At 52.1% G+C, this 21,372-nt stretch overlaps 1 protein-coding gene across 4 annotated transcripts; it reads left to right on the top strand.

The window, feature by feature from the left end:
• Positions 1–7: 7 nt before the first annotated feature.
• On the top strand, positions 8–19,577 carry OCRL (OCRL inositol polyphosphate-5-phosphatase). Of its 4 annotated transcripts, none has more exons than XM_048959320.1 (23): positions 8–207; positions 432–511; positions 1,176–1,214; positions 1,845–1,952; positions 2,029–2,124; positions 2,487–2,607; positions 2,696–2,857; positions 3,422–3,523; positions 3,960–4,074; positions 5,575–5,691; positions 5,842–6,029; positions 7,167–7,278; positions 8,375–8,484; positions 9,432–9,567; positions 10,086–10,196; positions 10,574–10,739; positions 10,930–11,165; positions 14,527–14,550; positions 16,404–16,523; positions 16,751–16,835; positions 17,285–17,412; positions 18,109–18,220; positions 18,314–19,577. In XM_048959320.1, the coding sequence occupies exons 1-23, from the start codon at positions 8–10 to the stop codon at positions 18,436–18,438; spliced, it is 2,793 nt and encodes a 930-aa protein (XP_048815277.1). In that variant the 3' UTR covers positions 18,439–19,577. The 4 variants fall into 4 exon arrangements, with proteins under 4 accessions (XP_048815277.1, XP_048815276.1, XP_048815279.1 ...); XM_048959319.1 differs by having other exon boundaries at positions 1,842–1,952; XM_048959322.1 differs by lacking the exon at positions 2,029–2,124 and having other exon boundaries at positions 1,842–1,952.
• Positions 19,578–21,372: the final 1,795 nt, after the last annotated feature.

Below are 21,372 nucleotides of genomic sequence, written 5' to 3'. Positions count from 1 at the left end.
CGCCGCCATGGAGCCGCCCGCCGCGGCCTGGGGCCTCGCCGAACGCACCGGGAGTCGCCCGGGGCCGGCGGGGAGGGGCCGGCCGGGCGGGGGGCGGTGCCGGCGGGGAGGGCAGGCGGCGGCGCGGGGTCTGCTCGGAGCTGAGGTGCGGGCGGGGCGACGGGAGCCGTGCGTGCTGAGCTTGGCCCAGCGGGGCGGCCGATACGGGTGAGTGCGAGGCGGCGGCGGGGCGGGACTGGGACCGAGCCGAGCCGTCCTGTTGTCTGTCGGTGTCTGACTGTCCTGTCCGGTGTGCAGGGCTGGCCGGGGCAGGACGGCGTCCCTCGGGCGGTGGCGGTGCTGCTCCCGGCAGCGCTCATTGCTGCGCTATCGGCCGTGCGTCCGGGAAGGAGCCGGCCCGGCGATTTTACACGGCTTCGCTCTGTCTGCAGGGTCCTTATCCACTCACAAGAGAGAGAAAACTCGGAGCCGGATTACATTCCCATCAACGGCCGCTTTAAGTGCGTGCAAGGTATGGCCTCCTGCAGCGGGCTCTCTCGTGGCAGCCGGAATCCACTGCCGTTCGCTGGCAAAAATGGAATTTCGTGGTTTTTCTTGACCTCAGCCTCTGTGCAGACTGCGTGCTTCCACCAGAAGTAAAACTTGTGGTTTATGGGCTCCTGTGCCTTCCACACCTGAGCGGGGCCGCCTTGTCTCAGCAAACCTGTAGGAACCGTTCAAAAGCTCCCTAAGCTGCCAGCTCCAAAGAGCTGCACGTGGAGTAGGAAATAACTCGAGGTGTTGTGTAGGAGGAACTTAAATAGCAGTGGATGTCCTTTGGGGAAATGCTTGTTTATTTTAGTTTATAACCTTCTGTGTAATTTGGTGTAGTTCTGGCCATCATTTCTGCTGTGTAAGATAAGCTCTCGGGTTCATTGCCAGACTGGTGTTTCACAATGCCCCGTGCCTGGCCAGATATGTGAGAGCTCTGAATGTTAGCAGTCTCCTCTGTGACATTCTGATTGTCCGAGCTGTCCACATGTGCCGTTCTTTCTGCTGGAGCTGGTATTAGTAGCAGAGAGGTTTCTTCCTTTCCTAGGACTCCTGTGTCTAGAAGCAGGCAATGTGCTTTTTTGACTGTGTGCTTCCCACGGTGTTCAAGGTGAAGTCTCAGTGCTTTTTCTTTTCTCTTCCAGAGGCAGAAGAAACTCTGCTGATTGATATAGCTACAAACAGTAAGTTTTATAACTATGGACAGTTGTGTGTTAAGCTTCTTCCAGGAAACTGGGCCCTGTTTTGGGTGCCGATGAGTGCTGCTTTGACTTGCCTCCGTACATAGTGTTGTTGGACCAGGCTGGAGTTGTATTTTGTCAAGTGTTTTCTGGCTTTTATAGGCATCTGGTTGTCCAAATAAAAGTGTTGGCAATTGGTTAAACTTTAACTTCTTAAATCTCTTCTCAAGGCCCTGAATTGGCTTCAGAACCATTCTCATTTAACCTTCCATTTCTTTGACCTGACCCCTGGTTACTATCTGCCTTTAATACCATGCATATGACAGCTCTCCCTACTCACTCATTCTGCTTTCCCTTTCAGTGCTTTCTTACTACTTTTAGAGCTCTTCTCTGTGAGATAGCAGTGGGGAAAAGGTTTCCTAAAAACAGGAAAATGTGACTGGTGCTATCCCAAGTGGGATAAGCTCTGAAGTGCTGTGAAACTTGGTTAGGTGCAAATTGCCATCGGAAGGAGTAGCTGGATGTTGCCTTCCCTTGTAGAGCTCACAGGATATGTAGTAATTCTACTGGCTCTGAGGGTGTAACATCTGTCAGGCAGGCTTGACTGTGAGTTTGTGTTTATGTCTGAAGCAGGCTGCAAGATCCGGATACAAGGTGACAAGACAGCTGAGAGGCTCTTTGAAATCCCTGATGAGGAGCATTGCCTGGGGTTCCTCGCAGAAGTGCAGAGCATACAGGAAGGTAAGCAGAGCTGTCACTGTAATCCTGAAACCCTCAGGCCACCAGCAGTACCTGATGGGGCTCATTCTGTTTCCAGCTCAGTTAAAGGACTCTCTGCATGGACATAAGGACTCAGACAGCTGGCATCAGATGGAGAAAAACCTCCCAAGTCTATTGCAGGCCTCTTCTCCAGGTATTGAAGTGGCTGTCACCTTTGCACTCCCTGTGGTGTGTGCAGAACTGGGCCCTTGGTGGCAAGGATGCTGCATTTGACACTGCCTTCTGACCCATTTCCTTTGCTCACCATATCCCATGCAAAACAAAACATCTTCATCCTCTGATTCTGTTGCCCTGGATTGTTCATTTCTTCTTGAGTGCTGGCTCCTCTCAGTGCCTTGTTAAGTTCTGTTTTGCCTTGACCCTGTCCCTCACTCTCTGTGTTATCAGAGCTGGTGTATCACTGTTATCACTTGCTCTTTCAATTCCCGAGGAGCTACCTTCCTTCCTTTCTTTGTTCTGAGCTGCATTAAATTGTGCTTGGCTTTTTCTTTACAGGAGCTCTGGGGTTTGAGGACGACTTCGATGCTCTAAGCCTAGAGAAGAAGAGAAACATGCAAAACCACCAAGCAGGCTCTCGCCGGGAACCCCCACCTCCTCCTGTGCCTCCAAGTAGGCAGTAAGTAGCATGGTGAATCTCTTCCCTTTTTGCCTTCTCTTCCTCGACAGCAGGACCAGTTTTAATTCTGCTCTTGCTTCCTTCTGAGGTTTCACCGAGAGAGAGAAGGGCCATCAAGAGACCAGCCAAAAGTAACCGACACCATGCGCAAAATGTTTTTACCCAGCAACCAGTCAGGACAAAGAGAAGGCCTCATCAAACACGTGCTTGGGAAGAGAGAGAAGGAATATGTCAACCTTGAGAACTTCAGGTTAGAGCTGTGACCAGGCAACACCGCGCAGAGAGAGTGACAGGACTTTGTAACCCCTTCTGTGAGCTCAGATCCAGGCCAGGTTTGAAATCTGGCAGCTGCTGATGCGTTGCCAGCTTGGGTGGCTAAACAGGGATTTGTGCAGACTGAAGGGGAAAGAAATGTCTGCAGTACAGCTTCTCCTTTTGCGTCATTTTCTTTATGAGTGTCAGATCTGTGGACCTTCAAGTTAGACTGAAAGCAATTGGCAGAAGGAGAAAAAAGGGAGCTGTCCCACAGCACAGCCTTAGCATCATCCCACACAACGTGATTTTAACAGAGCCAGATGTTTGCTGGCCCCAGTAAAATGTCTTTGTTTTTGTAGCATTCTGCAAAATTGGTGTCACTGAAGATGAGCCAGGCTAAGGAATATTTTCAGTTACCCCATAGTTGGCATTACCCTGTGCACGGATTGCTCGTGTGTTCCCTTCTCCCAGCCTGGATGCTGTTCTGTGTGCACTGGAAATACTGGGCTGGTGCACTGGTTATTGTGTTTTCTTACAGTTAACTGCTTTTGTATTGCAGATTTTTTGTGGGAACGTGGAATGTGAACGGGCAGTCTCCAGACAGTGGCTTGGAACCCTGGCTGGCATGTGACACAGAGCCTCCCGACTTCTACTGCATTGGGTGAGAAGCAATTGCCTTGTATTTACTTATGGTGCCAGGTTTGTGCTTGGTACTGGTGTACTGTGCTTATCTGAAGCTCCTGTCGTGCTCTCAGAGGTTCCACAAAGCTGAGCTATGTGTAAAGGAGAATTGCCCTTTGGTTGAGGTGGGCTACCAAGTTAAATGAGGGTTTACTGTGGTGTAGCAGAAGAGATTTTACTTGAGGTGTCTGCAGAGCTCCCTGGCTGTCCTCAATCAGAAGTCATACTTCCAGCAAAGAGGAGTTTCCTGGGCTGTATTGCAGTAGTGTCTCAGAGGCACTGCTGCTGCTTTAGGAAGAGAGAATGAGGTTTTTCTACCAAGAAGAGATATTCATGGAGGTTTCACATTGGACCTTCCTGTAGCAAAAGAGTGATCTGTAGCACATTCCACTTCTGCTAAGTTGGCTTGGTTTTAGATTCCAGGAGCTGGACCTCAGCACGGAGGCTTTTTTCTACTTTGATTCTGCAAAGGAGCAGGAATGGCTGGCTGCTGTGGAGAGGTCCCTGCACCCTCAGGCTAAGTATAAGAAAGTGAGTTCTGTTGGGTGGTACGGGGGCTTGTCAGGGTTGGAATTACTGGAAAGAGCATAGGAATGGGTTTCCCCTTTTCTCACTTGACCCACAAAGCAGACTGGTGGAATGAAGGCTGTTGCTTAGCATGTGTCTATCAGTCTGTGTGTCAGATATGCTGAACTGAGTCTGGAAGGTCTACTCATCCTGCTGTTGTAGGGGAATGTTGCACTTTGAAGCAGAAATTAGTAAAGATAGAGATGAAAGCAGCTATAAAATAAGAGGCAGATTTCAAGAAATTAATATGCTCAATAAAACCATAGCAGCAGGTTCAAGTTCCTTCTCTGTGTTACTTTCTCACCATTGTACAGAAACAAGGTGTGTCTTGAGCTGTTAAACGAAATGAATAGCTTCTCCCTGAAGGAATGGAATAATTTGTGAGGAGGAATGTTCTGCAGGCTGCTACCTTGAGGCAGAATTGCTTCAGTTGTGGCACCTGCTCCTCGCTCTGCTTGCTTTGAAACAAGCCATTGTTTTTCATCTCTCTGTAGGAAACTGTTTTGCATGAGCTGCTTTCCCCTCCTTGTTGGCCGTGTGTTCGCTGTCACACCCCTGTGCTGCTTGTTCTGGGTTGAGCTCAGAGCCATGGGTTGTAGGTAACAGCAGGAGAATGGAATACCTCACTGAACTGAAGTTTGTGGTGTAGGAGCCAGGGATCACGATGGGAACTGCAGAGGGGCTGATGTGCTTCTGCCTTTGTGTTACATGAGTAACTCAGGCAAACTTCTTCCACTCTTGCAAGGGGGGGGAGGGTTTGTCTGCAGGCAGAGAGCAGTGACTGACACCATAGATAAGCCTTTGTGGTTGCAGGCAAATGTCACTCCTGTGGAGAGTGCTGAGTTTTCTGGCTCTTCCCATTTATTTCTGTGGTTTCAGCTTCTTCTTTCACTAAGCTTAATCCCAGCACATCTTAACGCCTCTCAAGTGAGCATGCAGGCTGTGCTCAGGCTGAAGGCCTCAGCATTGGCTTTCAAGGTGATGATGCAGGGCTTGTTTGGAGGGTTCAGGGAGACTGTGGGTCACAAAGTGCCCAGAGAATCATTGGCAGACCTGTGATCCGTGCTGGGGTGTGCACATCAGCACTGTGTTAACACCTGTGAGTTTAGCTCTGCAGCTGGGAAGAACTTCTTGGCTCCAGAAGGAAACTCTTTGCATCAGAGGAAAAAAAAACTGCTGTGCATTTGTGAAGTTTCTGTTACCTCACAAGACAGCAGTGTTTGTGGGGAAACACCACAGTGGGAAATGTGGTAAGCTCAGCACTGCTGATGGCTGTTGGGAGATGATGGGTCGTCTTCCAGAAGCTAACTTTGGGACAGGAGTATCCTTGGGTGCTGTTGCAAGCGTGGATTGAGTACAAAACATAATGAGGGACTGAGAGGGATGGAGAAGTCAGGCAGAGCACAGAGCAGGCAAACTGGGCACTGCCCTTCTGGAAATTTAGGATTGCTTTTATCTTTGCAGGTGCAAATGGTCCGTTTGGTTGGGATGATGCTGCTTGTGTTCGCTAGGAAGGATCAGCTGAGCAACATCAGGGAGGTGGTGACAGAGTCTGTGGGCACCGGAATCATCGGAAAGATGGTGAGTCACCAAGGCCAGTCTATTGCTTCCGTGTACCCACGCAAGAAATGGCACAGTCCGATCCTGTTCTCATCTCTGTGCCATCCCTGTGTTCTCCCTGGTGCCCTGTGTGTGTGATCTCCTCTATCCTCTGGTACCTGTCCTGCCCAGGGCAACAAGGGCGGCGTGGCGGTGCGCTTCGTGTTCCACAACACCACCTTCTGCATTGTCAACTCCCACCTGGCCGCTCACGTGGAGGACTTTGAGCGCCGCAATCAGGACTACAAGGACATCTGTGCCCGGATGAGCTTTGTCACCCCTGATGGGACCCTACCTCAGCACAACATCATGAAACACGAGTGAGTTTGGCTGCCTTCCTTTCTCGAAGCGGTGTTAAATAATAGAGATCGAGCCAAAATCACAGCAACGAGAGGTTTTGCTCTGTTTTTTGACTTAATTAACAGTGTAATTAAGAATGCCAAGGCACCTGGTGCGCTGTAGCACCTGCAGCCAAGCTGCCAGGTCACCTTTCTCTGCAGTCACTCAGGCACTCTGTAATGGCATTTCCCTCACATATAATGTTCTCATTTCAAACAGCATTTCTGAGTCAGTGGCTGAGCATTACAGGGCTCGAAAATGTGGGTTGTATTGTGGTGGTAAGTGGAGTGTGGATATGGGAAGAAAAGGGATAGCAGGATGGGCAGAGTTTGTGCTTTTTAGACTTCTTGTGTTTAATGAGCGTTTACAGTGAGGTGGCATACAGGCATTGCTTGATTTTTTGTTGTTGTTATGGTGCTGTATGATCCAAACCAAGCCCCATCACGTGTACAGCAAAGCATATAAATTAACCTTTCATAAACCTGCTACAAACTAACGATAGTTCTGTAGTTAATTATTAAGCCATTAAAAATGTCACGCGTTAGATTGTCCTTGATAATTCTCTAATGGAAAAGTTGAGGTTTGGTTATAAGCAGGAAGAGCTTTGGTACTAAAGGAAGGGTTAGATTTTAATCCTGGAATGAAACCTTTATGGGCTAAAGAAAAGATATCAGCAGGATGTAGGTCTGTTTGGAAACCCAGAGAGGAGCAGAGTAAGAACAGGTACTGATGAGATAGAAACGTTCTAGAGATCATAAGATTTAAGGGAGCATTTGCAAATCAGCCAGTGTGTGCTGGGTGGGTGATAAGGTGGGGTTCTGAGCTGAAGAAAAGGCAATGGGAAACCAGCTGGTAAAACCTGGGATGACACAGGCTGCAAGCGTGCAGATGCATGCAGGTAAGCCCATGTAACTGGTCAGCAAGCAGGAGAGAGTTCTGTGGTTCTCACATTCTGTATGCAGGAGGAGTCTGAGTGCCAGGGGGACTTTGTGTAGCTTGGGAGGATTTGAAGCCTTGGTGGGACGCGTGGGTTTTGCTTCGTTTGAGATTTGGTGGGGGTCTCAAGGCTATTTTCAGCCTGAGGCAAACTCTTAATTCTTTTCCGTGTTTGTTTTCAGTGTTGTCATCTGGCTAGGAGACTTGAACTACAGGCTTTGTATCCCTGATGCCAACGAAGTGAAAAGCCTTATCAGTAAGAACGAGCTTCAGAAGTTGTTGATGTACGACCAGGTCAGTGAACTCCACCTTTGTTTGCTCCATACTTGTGTGAAGTCATCTTGGCTCACGTTGTGCTTGTGCTTGGGAGGAGCTGGCAGGCTCTCTGCAATAAGTGCCTGTAGGCAGTGATGCTAGAGCATAGACAGAGCTCTGAGTGTCTTGGTGACATCAGCCCCCTGAACCAAACCAGCTTGTAGGCAATGCTGGGCTTAGCTGTGACTCAGGCAATTGCTATGGAAGTGTCTTTGAGTCTCGCTGGTAGATTTTTCTTGTAAGGACATGCTGTAAGCTGGAACACGGGAGTTTGTAACAGCAACAACGGCTGCTGTAGTCAAGTGTCCTGGAAAAGGTATTGATTTAGAGACCATGACTTGGCAGCTCACAGTTTGACCTAAATTCTGTGCTGTGGTCTTCCCCACTTAGTGTTTCTTTGCAGCGTGCTGGAATGCAAGACAGCACCAGATGTGTCTTTAAGATGAAGGATTGTACCTCTGAAATGTGAACGAATGTCGTGGCGTCTCTGACACACAGTTTAACAGTAAATCTGATTGTTTCTGTTCTGTAGCTCATTTGTGCTGCACTACAGAGCTTCAGGCAGCAAACAGCTGCAGCTTAGATTTTTTGTGAGGACAAAATCTAGGAAGCTTTGCAGCAGAGTAAAAGAGGAGAGGGAGGCAGTGTCAGGTTGTCATCTGAGCACAGTTCTGGATGCTTTTGATAAGCAAATGACAGTGAAATATTAATGATGGGGATGCTTAAGCCTGAAAACTGATGAAGGCATTTAGCACAAGTGGAACAATTACTATTTCTCTGTGGTTTGGTGAGCAGCACTGTGCCTGGTTGTGCTCAGTCTGTTTGGAAAACACCCCACTGTGTGTTGAGTCTCGACCTTTGCTGAAGGTGTAACATCTGAGAGGCAGTTTTGGGGATGTCCCTGGTAAATCCTGTGCTCACAAGCTGCATTTGTTCTGTCTGCAGTTCTGTTCTCTGACCCTGCTGGGGGGGGGGGGGGGGGTTTGTCTGGGGTGGTTTGGTTTGGGGTTTGTTTTTGTTCATCTGGCTTTTTGTTTTGGTTTGATTTTGGAAAATGATCTTTTTCTGCTTCTAGCTGAACATCCAACGTGTTCATAAGAAAGCATTTGCAGATTTCATCGAGGGAGAGATCAAGTTCATCCCCACATATAAATATGACTCTAAAACAGATCGCTGGGATTCCAGGTAAACTTGTTGCTAATTGACATTTTCTTGCAAAAGGTGATTTCCTGCTTCTTAAAGGTAGAAATGCCTCTCAGTGTTACTTTGGTGGCTAGAGGGCACAGGCAAGTTGTGCTCCTTTGTTTTCCCTACCACTTTGAATAGGCACATCCTGTGCACACTGAGCAAACGTGTGCCTTGACCCTCAGTTGTTGTGATTTCAATACATGAAGGGAGGTAAACTGAGCTCACAGATGCCTGTGCACTGGAAGGGTTTTTATTGCTATCAGAGACAAACAGCATAAAAGGAGCTGGAGAGGAAGAAATGCTCTCTGTGAGTCATGCTGTCCCCTGACTTGCACACCCCCAGGGATGGCTCCCTTGGCATAGCAGCAGGGGTTCCTCCTGTTGCTGTCTGCTTCGTGCCTCCCATGGACGTTTGTGTATCAGCTGCAGAAACTTGCTGTGACTTGAGAAACTCTCAAGAAGGTGTTCTGAACCATACAGCAATCAGATTTTACTCTGCCTGTGTTTATGAACCAACGCTGCAGTTAATCTGGAGAAGGAAAACCCAGGATTCAGACTTTGTAACATAATAGTAATAGCTGAGTAGGCTTTTCCTAATGGAAACGGTGGGTGGTGGATCAAGCAATAATGTGCAGAAGGGCAGCAGAAGAAACTAGAGCAGTTTGGGACCTGCTGCACGTGGACTCAGACTGTGGAAACAGTGCTGTTTGTGGTCATAGTTTCCTGATGCTGGAAGGGATTTTAGCTACCGTAGAGGGAAGGGGAAGAAAGCAGAAGAAATCCCGTAACATCCCAGCCATGGGAAGTGTGGGAGTTCATTCCATCACTGCTGCTGTGCTCATTGGTGGTAGGGGTGGGGGGAGCTGCCTGGCCAGGAAGAGGAACAGCTTTGAACATTGGTTAGAACTGTTGGATTCCCTTGTTAACCTGAGTTTTCCTTGTAGTGGAAAGTGTCGTGTGCCAGCGTGGTGTGACAGAATCCTCTGGAGGGGTGGGAACATCAACCAGCTCCACTATCGCAGCCATATGGACCTGAAGACCAGTGACCACAAGCCAGTCAGCGCGCTTTTCCACATTGGGGTAAGGCCTCCTTTCTTCTGTGGAAGAGCAGGACATCCGTGTTGTCTCTCATTCCTTCAGGAGGTGGTCTTGTAGCCAAGGCACAGCTGTGAACGCTGTGACAAGAGGACAGAGAAAAGAAAAAGTGAAGTGTGTCACACCACTTGGTAGGGGGTGCTGCTACTTGGCAGCCGTGCCAGCCTCTGCAGAGCAAATGGCAGCTGTGGTCTTCATGTGGCTGCTGTGTAGCCCAGGTGTGTAGTGCTGGGGCAGTGTTATAGCAAAGTGCTGCAGTGTTTGCTGTCCTTTACCCTGCAGATGTAGGCATGTAATAGGGAGGAAAGCAGTCTTGCTGGCTGCTTTAATGCTGCTTATCTTCTGGGCTATAGCCTGAAGAGCAATGAGTAGTGCTGCGAGATGTTACGGCTGTCCTACAGAGATCACCCCCAGCAGTGTGACCCGTTGCCCAGAAACACTCCCAAAAGAGTTCTTGTGAAGCTGATCAGAAGCTTAGCTGGGCATTTTCTGATTTTCCACAGGTAAAGGTTGTGGATGAGCAGAGATACCGAAAGGTGTTTGAAGATATCGTCCGCATGATGGACAGAATGGAGAATGACTTTCTTCCTTCGCTGGAGCTGAGCAGGAGAGAAGTGAGGATGAAATCCAAATCGCTGCCCACTTCCCAAACACGTCAGCTTCAGGAGTGCTAGATTTGATTCACCAAACTGAACTGTAGGAAATTTGTCTGTTACTGTGTGATCAGAAGGATTAGAAGGAACATCTTCCCACCGTCACCTGGTGTAGGGAACCTGCTTTGGCAGGGGGGTTGGACTTGATGATGTCTGGAGGTCCCTTCCAACCCCTACAGTTCTGTGATTCAATTCTGTGATTCCCTTGTCTTCATGACAGATCTTCCCTTAGAAGTTCTGCATTGTGTGGGCTCGTGGGTTGCCATGATGGAAGGGTGACTGTCTGTGTGTTCTGTCATTGCCACTAATATGATCTGTGTCCTCTGCTCTCATTGCAGTTTCACTTTGAGAACGTGAAGTTCCGGCAGCTGCAGAAGCAGAAGTTCCAGATAACCAACAATGGACAGGTTCCCTGTCACTTCTCCTTCATCCCAAAGCTCAGTGACAAGCAGTACTGTAAGCCCTGGCTTCGGGCTGAGCCTTGTGGAGGTTACCTGGAGCCAAGTGAGTTTTGCTGCTGTCGTAGCACGTTGGTGCAGATTGGCATCCCATCTCTGCTCAGTCCTTCCCTTCTTTCCCTTCCCACCATCATCCTTGTTTGTCTGCTCTGTTTTGTGGCCATTGTCCCTGCTGTGTCTCTCTTTGTCACTGTGAGGAGTGTGTCTCTGTTGATGAGAGCTGCTGCTTGTTGCAGATGAGAGCGTGGACATCTCCTTGGACGTGTATGTCAGTAAGGACTCCGTAACCCTGCTGAACTCAGGCGAGGATAAAATTGAGGATATTCTCGTCCTTCACTTGGACAGAGGGAAGGACTATTTCCTCACCATCAGTGGCAGCTACCTGCCCAGCTGCTTTGGCACCTCCCTGGAGGCCCTGTGCCGAATGAGACAACCCATCCGGGAAGTTCCAGTCACCAAACTCATTGACCTGGTAAGCTGCATTATTGCTGGAGCACAGGCTGCTGTCAGTGGGCATGTTGTATTTACCCTGCGGTTCTCTTAGCAGGGAGAGAATATATTCCCTTCTAAAAGCAGGAGTAATGCCTTCTGCTTGGGTCAGCTGTGCTGCCTCTAAGCTGATTTACTTCTTCCAGAGTGTGAGATTGTTGTTTGTGATTTCCTTCCACCACCAATGCCTTTTGGTAGCCCGTACTTTATCTGCAGTTTCTTTGACTAAACACTCCATGGCGTTGAGACAGAGCAGTGATCCCATCTCCCTGCGTGTGCACTGCTGCCTGTTGGTGCTGGCATGCTCAGATTGAGTGGCACTGAGGTGCCATAAGCAGTGTGACTGAAATACTCTCTTCTGAGATGGCGTGGAGGGCTGCAGGATCCATTTCCTTCTGGGCTGCTGTGGTATTTGCATTGCTTACAGAGAGGAACAGGCAGGAGTGGGACCAAAGAAAGGAACTTGGTGCTGTTCAGTATGCTGATGGCTACAGCTCAGCAAATGGCCGGTCCTGCAGCCTCTCCAGTCACTTCCTGTCACACTAACCACTGTGAGCAAGCTCTTCTGCAGTGCACAGATAACTCTTAACTCCAAATTTCACCAGTCCCTAGTATGTTAATATACTTCCAAAACCACTTTTATGCCTACAAGATGTTTGTGCCCTCATCATCTTTTGCCTTTTTGGTACCTTGTGGCTGTTTCTGGGTTTCCATCCTGTTTTGGGGGCATTCATTCTTGTTTTCAGCCTGCTTTCATTCCTGTTTTCCTATGGCCTTTCCTGGCCTCACTTCGACACAGTTTCACAGTTGCTGAGTTTTAGTCCCCTTACCCATTCCTGTTCAGGCAGGAAGGCCATTTGTATTCTGTTCACATGAACAGTTAGGCCAGTTCTTTCGGTCTCTCTGATGTGTTACAGCTGTCCTCTCTTCTCATACTTTACAGTCTTGTCCTTCCATTCATTTCTTTGTCTGATGAGCTGCTGCTTACTCGCATCTGTAGATCTGACAGCTTCCACTCCTGCTGGCTTAAGCTCCTTTCTCTTCCCTTTAGTAGCTGCCCTACCCTTGCTGACTCTTCCAGTTCCCTCCCTTTCTAGTAAACATCCACTTTTCTCATTGGCCCAACATGCAGAAAGACCACTTGTTACACTAGAATTACGTTTTTTGTAATCACAAGATTAGGCTAAGAAGAATCCAGGTGGCAAGATTCAGGTTTGTAGGTTTTTTGCCTCCTCAATTCTAGCAACTAATGCAGGCCTCAAGCTCCTCAGGCTGTTCAGGATTCAGCTGTTTATCATCCTCTTTGTTTTAGAAATGTGTCAGACTTGGTCTGGAGCATTTTGTCAGTCTTGGTGACTTCCTTAGCTTCTCAGTGCTCACTGCTGACTGCTTGCTTGATGGATAGGAATCAGGCCTGGCCTTTCTGTCCTCTTGGATACACACTATTGCTTTTCTGTCTGACTAATCTGTCCTTTGACACCTCTTCAGCTTCCATTACCTCCAGATTTCTTTCTTGTGTTACTCAGAGAAACGTAGAGAAGTACAGGAAGCAAAACAACCAGAGAAGAGCAAAACATGAAAGCACTCTGTCCCAGTATCTGTGGGAGAGCAGCAGTCCCTTCAGTCAGTGAGGTCACTTTGACTGCAGTGCTTCAGCTGGAACTTGGAAAGCAGGCTGAAGGAATAAAATGTGTCACAGCCCAAAGCCAAGTGTAGTCACTTAGATTATAAAGCTAGTGTCACGTTAGAGCTATTTCAGGCCTGCTGTCTTTGATCATACCTGTGAGTTGAGAAATTCCTGGAGACAGGAAAAGACGAGCGCTTTCTACAAGGGAGAGCAGTGAGTGTGTTAACCCTGCACAGCCCAGGGCTGTTCTGCTGCAGTTACACCTATTTAGCAAATGTTTGGACTGTGCAAAGCAGGCAGTGTGTCTGTATATGAAGCATGCTGTCTATTGCACTTACATGGTGTGAGGGCTTCACTGCATCAAGCATTTTTCTTGGCCTGGCAAAACTGATTTGGAATCTGGGAGATTTGGAGCTCAGTGAGGGTGTGAGAGCCGACTGGTGCAGGATAGCAAAGTGCAGGTGGGAGTGTTTGGAAATGATTCTCCTGCTTTTCTCAGCAGAAGCTGCAGCCACCTGAGCATCCTGCTTTTGGAATTTCAGTATTAACCTCTCTTCATCTCTTTTTTTTTTATCTTGGGGTCCTACTGTAGGCCTTTAAGAAGCCTCTTGAAAAGTCTTTCTCGGGTGTGTGTTATTATCATGGAGCCAATGGTGCTGAATGGCCCAGGAAGGAGAGGCAAGGAGCAGGACAGGTGGCAGTGAGGCCTTTGCCATGCCTCACCCACCCACCAAAGAAGCCATGCTTCTTTGCAGTGTGGCTCTGCTGTCCTGAGCCTGTGACTGCAGTCGCTCCCCTGGTGCCTTGGAAGAAGAACCTGTGCTGTTTCATCTTTGGAGCCAAGTGCTCTCTGCAGGGGCTGCCCTGTCCCAGTTGTGTTCGAACACAGCGAGCCTCCAAAGGAAGCAGGCACAGCACAGGTGACAGGGGAGCAAAGGGGCTGCTCCCCCCAGGCATGTCCTGCACCTTGGCTGCTGTAGCTTTGTGTCTTGCTCAGCCCTTGAATTGTTTGCTTGCTCCTAACCTGAGAGGTCAATCTGCCAAAATTTAGCTTGCTTCCTCTCATGCTCTTCGCTGAGCAGTGTCTTAAGCAGCCAGCCAGCATGGCACTGTCGAGCAGACACTGTGTTGGCTGAGGGATTGGACATGCAGCCTGGAGGGGCTTTGGCATGCTCCTCAGTGCAGTGTGCTAATGCTATTAGGTTGAGACAGATGAGCAGCCTGGGGTTTTGAGCACAAACACTCGTTTCCCTGACTATACACAAAGCTGCTTAGGGGGCCTGCTAGCTCCACAGCTGCCACACACTCAGAAATACAGATTTAGCCTGGTGTCTGTTTTCTCTCTGGCCTGGTCGCAGGGCAGGATGGCTGAAATAATACAGGGACATCTATTTCCAACAGGGCAGATTCAAAAAAGGGAACTTCTTGCTGGCAGAGATTTCTCATCTGCCTGTGGCTCAGCAGTGAGCAGCGCTGCTGCCAGGCTGCTTTGAGGAGTATGCAGAAATCCTGGTGAAGCCGTGCATCATGTGAGCAGGATTTCTGCTAACTGACAGGCAAATCTCCCCCTGTAGGTTTAGCTTTGGCCATGTCAGCAAGACGTGTGAAGGAGCTGCCGTTCGGTGGGTTCTCCTGATGCCTACTGTGTGTCTGCTTAATTTGAGATCACGTTCTCTCTCTTAATGATACTTTTTCCTCTCTTTCCCACTGCTCTCAGGGAGAAGACAGCTTCTTAGAAAAGGTAACGCAATCAATTGCTGGGAAAGTCTGCTTCTTGGTGACTTGTTTGTAAAGGATGAGAGTTGGTTTTCTGCTGGAGAGGGGAGGGGAGGTGGGAGCAGAGGGAGTGCTTTTTCCAGCAAAGCCTCTTAGCGCAGCCGTGGGCCCAGAATAGAAGAGAGCACATAGGAGCACAAAGTGACCCCACAGAAAGATGGGGCCAGCCCGACTGAGCTGCTTAAACCTCACCAAATATGCTATGGGCAAAACCAACCAAAGCACCTCCTGATCCAGGCAGCAGTGGTGAATGCTTCCGGCAAAGACTGGCGAGCTGTCACACGTGTGAATTAGCTCTGACCACACGTACGAGATGGATTCACCACAGCAGCCTTACCAGATGTGGGGAAAGGGCTGAACTAATCGACTGCAATCTTCTTTCCATCTTGACATGCCCTCCTGCAGGAGGCAGATGTTCCTCTGCTTCCTCCAGCGGCAGCTTGAGCTGCCACTCCTTCCTAGCAGCAGGGAAGGGAGGATTTGGGTGCCTCCTGGGAGCATCCTTTTGCAGAGCATCTTGCTTCCTGCGGAGAGGAGGCGGAGATGCCTTCTGTTCCTCGCACACGGCAGGAGAGGGCGCTCGGTGCCCAGCCGATGCTCAAGGACAGCCCGAGCCTCCTGTGCCTGTGCTCCAGCAGCTGGGGAGGGCTCTGCAGCGCTCGGGAGGGCAGAGCGTGGGCTGCTCTGCTGCTCGGCCCCAGCGCTACGATGCCCTGCAGTGGGGACTTCTTTGGTGAAGAGCCTTTAGCTCTCCAGGAAGGTCCACAGCTCTTGCCTTTTTTCTCTTAAAAGGAAGTAGTGAGTAATGTGCTTGCTTAACTGCTTCTGAAGCTTCCCTGTGTGTGCTTGGATGGGTGAGGTAGGTGTGCAGCCATGACCCAGCAGGGCGAAACTGAATGGTGTGTGGGGCAAACCTGTGCTGTGCTGTGTGTCAAAGGTGGCTAGTGCCTGTGTTGCTGGGCTCGAATCAGGGCCATGCAAACCCAGCCCAAGCTGGCCGTGGGTGATTGTGTGCACTGCACAGGGACAGAGATCACAGTTGTTGTGGAAGCTAGCAGCAAAAATGAAGTGCTTTATGTTGGGCTTGTGGTGCTCCTCTGCTGGTGTCCTTCAGATGCGTTCCTGCTTGTGTTGGTCTCCTCTGGCTGGTTTTGCTGATTGTGCTTTGGGAGAGCAGCGTGTGGTATTTCCTTGTGAGCACACAGGATCACGAGCAATCATAAAAGTGAGAATAAAATGAAGCAAGAAAATCTTGTTAAAGATGGGTGTATGGAGATTTGTAAGCAGTTGAGCTCCTCAGCAGCCTCGCGTGAGTACAGCAGGAAAACATGAGAGTGGTGTCAGTGTAGCCTGTGTTCAGCAGGCGCCTTTCTTTAGGAAAATCAGGAAACACTTCAGAAAACCGAGCTGTTTGAGAGTCACTTGTCATCAGAGTACACCAGAGCCAGTAAAGACACGTCCTTGACTGGACATCCAGAGAGCAGCTGGGCTTAAACTAAAACATGGAAGCTACTGCACCAGCAGGACTCGTTATGCTCTGATCCTCTGATGATGGTGGGAGCGATGGCTTGGACTGGTCATCTTGTCCTCTGAGAGCTGCTGGCTCTGGGGACTGTCATCTGCTGGTTCGTGACGGCCAGCAGGTTGTTGTGTGGGGTGGTGGGAGGGAGTGGGGCAGGGTTCTGATGTCTCTGTGCTGCAGGAGGTGGACCAGGTGAGTCCTGGGTTCTGCTGCTTCCCTCCTCCAGGCTTTCTTTGCCAAGACCCTTCTGGAGAGACTGGAGTTTCCCTGTAACCTTGTGTGCTCTTTGCCACCAGGAGAAGTCTGTGCTGCAGATCGGCTTCCTGAACAGTGAGGATGCAAGCGAGATGCCACTGCAGATGCCAAAGGAGATCTGGCTCTTGGTGGACCACCTGTACAAGCATGCTTGCCACCAGGTGAGGAAGAGGGCTTCTGCCTGCAGTGGGAAGCTTTTGAGAGCTTGGTGACTCGGTTCATCACAGCACCTGCAGATCAGCTCCAGTTTGGTGTTTTTAAAGCTTTTCCCCTCTGCATGAGGTGCTGCCTGGGTACCAGTTCTCACCCTGCCCTCACTGTGTGCCTCAGCTTCCATGAGGAAGGTGACTTTTTCTCATCTCTGTGCTGACACCACTGTCTTTGGCAGGAGGATCTGTTTCAGACTCCAGGCATGCAGGAGGAGCTGCAGCAGATCATTGACTGCCTGGACACCAGTATCCCTGAGACAATCCGTATCCTTGCTGCACATGGCATTCCCAGGAGCCTGCTGGATCTCAGTTCTGCTGTGAAATCTCCCTTGGGAGAGCTTTTGTGGTAGGATCCCATTGGGAGGTCTGGCTCTGCTCTGCACCCAGAGGTGCCCTCTGGCTAGTACAGCTGCAGGGAAGCTGCTGTGAGGCTGTGCCGAGAGCAGGAACTGGCAGTTGGGTTCTGGGGAACGTGGCCTGGTGCTGGAACAGAGGGTCTCAGGGGTGGACAAACGCAGTGCAAGGTGCATGTAACAGCATTTTGTGTGGCTGGGGGAGAGCAGAGACGGAAGGCTGTGGTGTTGGGGAGCAATTAGTTAGGCAGGGCTCCGGTGCAGCCTGCAGGGAGGAAGCAGCAGCTGAGCAGACAGGAAAGCAGAGAGGCAGGGGGGTGATCCGTCAGCTCTGTGTGCCCCTTGACTGCCTCTGCCCAGCGGGCAGCAACCACTCTGTGGCTGAAGCACTCCTCATCTTCCTGGAGGCTCTGCCGGAGCCGGTGATCTGCTATGAGCTGTATCAGAGGTGCCTCGACTGTTCTCATGACAGCCGGCTCTGCCGACAGGTGAGGAGACTTCCCTGCTGCTCTGGCTCGGTGCTGGGGCTCACTGTGTTCCTATGGGCTGGCGTGGAGCTTTGGGAGGTGTGCTCTGGGGAGTTCATGGCGTGAGTGCAGTGAGCTGGGTGCTCTGGCTGTGCTCTCCTGTCAGAAGGCTGTCGCTGCCATCCCAGGGGAGCTGGGGGCTTCCAAAGAGACCCCCAGTGTGCACAGTGTCACCCTGAGCGCATGAGGAATGGCCCCAGGGATTGAAACAACCTCCCCTGGTCTCAAGGGCTTAAGCACCTGCAGAGCACCACCGTTCCTGTGCTTCCTCTAAGGACTGTGACTGAGCAACTCCTAGAAGCAGCTGTCGGGGCCACGAGGAAAGCTAGGCATGTCCTCAGGCAGAGGAAGAAATCAGGCATATTTCAGAGCTGGCCTCAGGAAGCCTCTCATCCTGGTCCTCGTGCTGCTGCACGCAACTGGATCCCAGCAGAAGATGAGAGGGAAGGAGCCTCAGGGCAGTGTCAGGTTTTACCTGGTGGTGTGGTTCTCCTAGAGGGAGAGTTAGGCAGGAGCTGAAGCGGTGCCATCAGCCATGGGTTGCAGCTGGTGGCTCACTGGTTGTGCAGCAGAAGGGGAATGCAGCCTGCCTGCAGTCCAGACCTGCACAGCTCGGCCTGGCTGGAGCAAGGTGCGCCGTGTCTGTTTTCTTTGCAGGTGATTTCTCAGCTGCCTCGCTGCCATCGCAGTGTGTTTCGGTACCTGATTTCGTTCCTCCGAGAGCTGCTCAAATACTCTGAAGACAACAATGTCAGTGCTACCATGATCGGTAAGGCTGTCATCTCTGCCTTCTCCCTGGAGCACATCCCCTTCTTGGCGCCTCTCAGGTCTCCGTTCCTGATCGGTAACTTTGCCTCTGCAGCCACCTTGTTCACCAGCCTCCTCCTGCGGCCTCCCCCCAATCTGATGACCAAGCAGACCCAGCAGGACCGCCAGCGTGCCATCAACTTCCTCTATGGTTTCTTGCTTGCCGGGGATGAGGAGTGACTCCTGCCTCTTGCCAAACTGGGCCCCGTGCCGCTGGTGGCTCCTGAAGGGCAGAAGGCTCTAAGCTACTCCAAGTGCCGTGTTTACAGTTGCGAGGGAAGCGTTGTGCCCTCCTTCCCGCTGCTGTACCCCACACTGCAGAGGACCTGCTCACTCATTGCACTGCCATCCATGACGGGAGCTTCCTGCTTTCTCCCCCGGATCCGGCTGGATCTGCTGATAGCTGAGCACGCTGCCAGCAGCCATTCCTTAGTGCCACCAGTTCCCTGCACCGCGCTTCTCTCTCCTTGTCACCCCCTGGAGTCGTTGCAGGGAAGGGTGGAGACTGCTGGTGCTGTTGTCCCTGCGGTGCTGGTGGGAGCTCTGTGCTGTTACAGGTGTTGGGCACGTGCCACCCTCGGCCATGCAGCAGACTCAACCCAACACACACCGTCACTGTGCTATGAAAGGACTGTGCCAGGAGGGTTATCTGGGCGCGTGGCCTCCTCCCTTCCCTCCATTAGTGCAGTATCCTCTTTCCTGCTTCCCTGTCTGTGGGTAAGGCTTTGTCATTCCTGGCCCCTGCTGTGGCCCCTGGGTTTCTGGCACCAGAGCGCTGCCTGCTCTCCCCTCTCCGTTCCCTTGTGCCCTGGCTTCCTTCTGAGCCAGTGGTGCTGGTGGCTGGGTGGAGGAGCCTGCATCAAGCAGCACTGTGGGCTGCACATGGTTTCTCTGAGGCATGGCACAGAGCAGGACCCAGCTCCTGGACCCCGACCCTGCTTGAGGAAGCTGGGGGTGTGGGCAATGTTGGGTGCCTTCCTGTCTGGCCTGATGGGGAGAGGGTGAGGGGTGAGAATAGGCCTCAAGTGTAGCAGGAAAGGAGCTGGGGGCCTCTGGTGCTGGGGGGCTGGAAAGGGGGGAGCCTGACCCTGCTCAAACACTACGCTGAGCCCTGCCTGCACTGGGAGCTGCGGGTGCCAATGTTCAGCCTGAGACCCACGAACCCAACCACATCCCACTGCCTGTGTTCCCCTGCAGCCAAGGATCCAGGACCTTGAGGCTCTTATTGTAGGTTTTTTTTTTGTTTTTGTTTTTAATTTTTAAATTACATAATTTATTGGAAATCTGTCTGTTCCAAATAAACCTCAGTTGTGCGAGCAGTGCTTTGGCCAGGCTGGGGCTCAGACCAAGCCTGCTGCCCGTCCCATCACAGGGGCTGCAGCATCCCGTGGCACAGAGCTGTGCCAAGTGCTGCTACCAGCCATGGCCCCGATGCCACGTCAGGTGATGGGGAGCGGGCACAGCTCTGCTACGCACAGCACCGAGCCCCCAGCGCTCCTGGCTCAGCATCTGGAGCAGAGCTGGAGAAAGCTGGCCTCATCCTGCCGCAGGAAACTGCGACCGGTGTCATCTCCATCTGCATCCTGCCTGCTCCTTGAGCGCGAGGCTGCGCCCGGGCAGCTGCTCCTGACCTCGTCACGGAGAGGATGGGCGCAAGGTGCCGCATTGTTCCTACGGCCGCCGCATTCCTGCCACTGCCGGCGGAAATGCCGGAGAGGGCGCGAAGCCCCGTGGATCCCCAGGGACAGAACGAGGCCTGGCCTGCGTGTCCTTGAGGCTGTGCGGCTCCTTGGGAGCTGGCAGCACGCAGCTCTGAGCCCTGCAAAGTGTTTGGGGATTGAGTACAGCCCGTGCTCCTAGCGGTGATGTCTGTGCAGTGGGAGCAGCGCGGTTGGTGGCATCCCTCTGTCCCTGTTGGGCTTTCTGGCACCCAGTTGTCACTGTGCTGACAGGACCCCACACACAGCCAGGCACTCGGGTGCCACCCTCGTGCACCCACCCTCTCAGCCCTCCTGCAGCAGGTGAACGGCTGGCACGGCACAGCGTTGGCACAGCACACAGCACGGGGAGAGCAGTGCAGCCCAGCAGCCCCCACCTGCCTGCGGGCAGCCAGCCAGGCCAGGAAAAGCCAGAGATTCCTTCGGTCTCCTGGCCCAGGAGCCTTTTCCTCCAGCACCGCTGGCCACGGCCCAACCGGGGGGGACCTCCCCGGCCTCCCCCTTCCAGGGCAGCCACGAGGCCGCTGGGCGGGGGCAGCGCATCCTAACCCCCATACTGAGGTACCCAGCGGCGCTGCAGCCTTCAAACCCTGCAGAAGGGAAGAACCCAGCCGCGTCTCTGCAGGGCGGGCACAGGCATGCGGCGTGTCGGGATCGCGCTGGCACGTGGCCGGGAGTGCATCCCTCCCGGTCCCCGAGGATGAGCTCATGGAGGCCAGCTGGGCCCAGCCCCGCTTCCCCCAGGCCCCTGCTTGCAGCCCCGCAGCTGCAGACTTTCCGCTCTTCCACGGCCCCATTAACCCCTCCCCTCCAGTGCTGCAGCCCTGTGTTGCCTGTGGGACCCCCACCACCGTGCCCTCCTCGCTCTCCCTCCTGCACCCCTCCTGCAGGGGATGGAGGCCTCGGGAGCCCTGCATGCACTGCACTGCCCTGGCTTGGGGGTTTCTGGGGTGGTCCCGTCCCTTTGCACAGCTCAGCCCCCATCCAAGTGTAAGATTTGCTTGCTGAGCCCCAAGCTGCCACCCTCCTGTGTGGGCCTGGAGGGACACCAGGGAGAGGTGCCTGCAGCTGCTTGCCTATCAGGACCCACGGCAACAGGGACACTGGGAACTGGAACGGCAAGGGCAGGGCTGTCAGGGACATCAGCAATAGGATCACCAGGGACGTGGATACCAGAGACAGGGACACCAGGAATAGGGACACCAAGAATAGAGATGGCAGGGAGGAGGACACCAGGAGCGCAGACTCTGGGAATAGGGACAGCAGACGGGGGGACGAAGGGACCCGGAGCACGCGGTGCAGGGCTGAGGCAGGCTGGGTGTCCAGCGGCCACCAGAGGATGGCAGCAACCAGAGGTGCCCAAGACCAGGCAGCCCAACCCCAGACACTGGTGCTA

The sequence above is a fragment of the Lagopus muta genome, chromosome 13 (assembly GCF_023343835.1).
Source record: "Lagopus muta isolate bLagMut1 chromosome 13, bLagMut1 primary, whole genome shotgun sequence".
Taxonomy (NCBI): domain Eukaryota; kingdom Metazoa; phylum Chordata; class Aves; order Galliformes; family Phasianidae; genus Lagopus; species Lagopus muta.
This window is presented reverse-complemented; position numbering and strand designations above follow the sequence as displayed.

Coding starts and splice junctions, on each gene's coding strand:
- OCRL (XM_048959319.1), top strand. CDS start 8: ATGGAGCCGCCCGCCGCGGCCTGGGGCCTCGCCGAACGCACCGGGAGT. Junction 2,858..3,421: donor GTCAACCTTGAGAACTTCAG/GTTAGAGCTGTG, acceptor TTTGTATTGCAG/ATTTTTTGTGGGAACGTGGA. Junction 6,030..7,166: donor CACAACATCATGAAACACGA/GTGAGTTTGGCT, acceptor GTTTGTTTTCAG/TGTTGTCATCTGGCTAGGAG.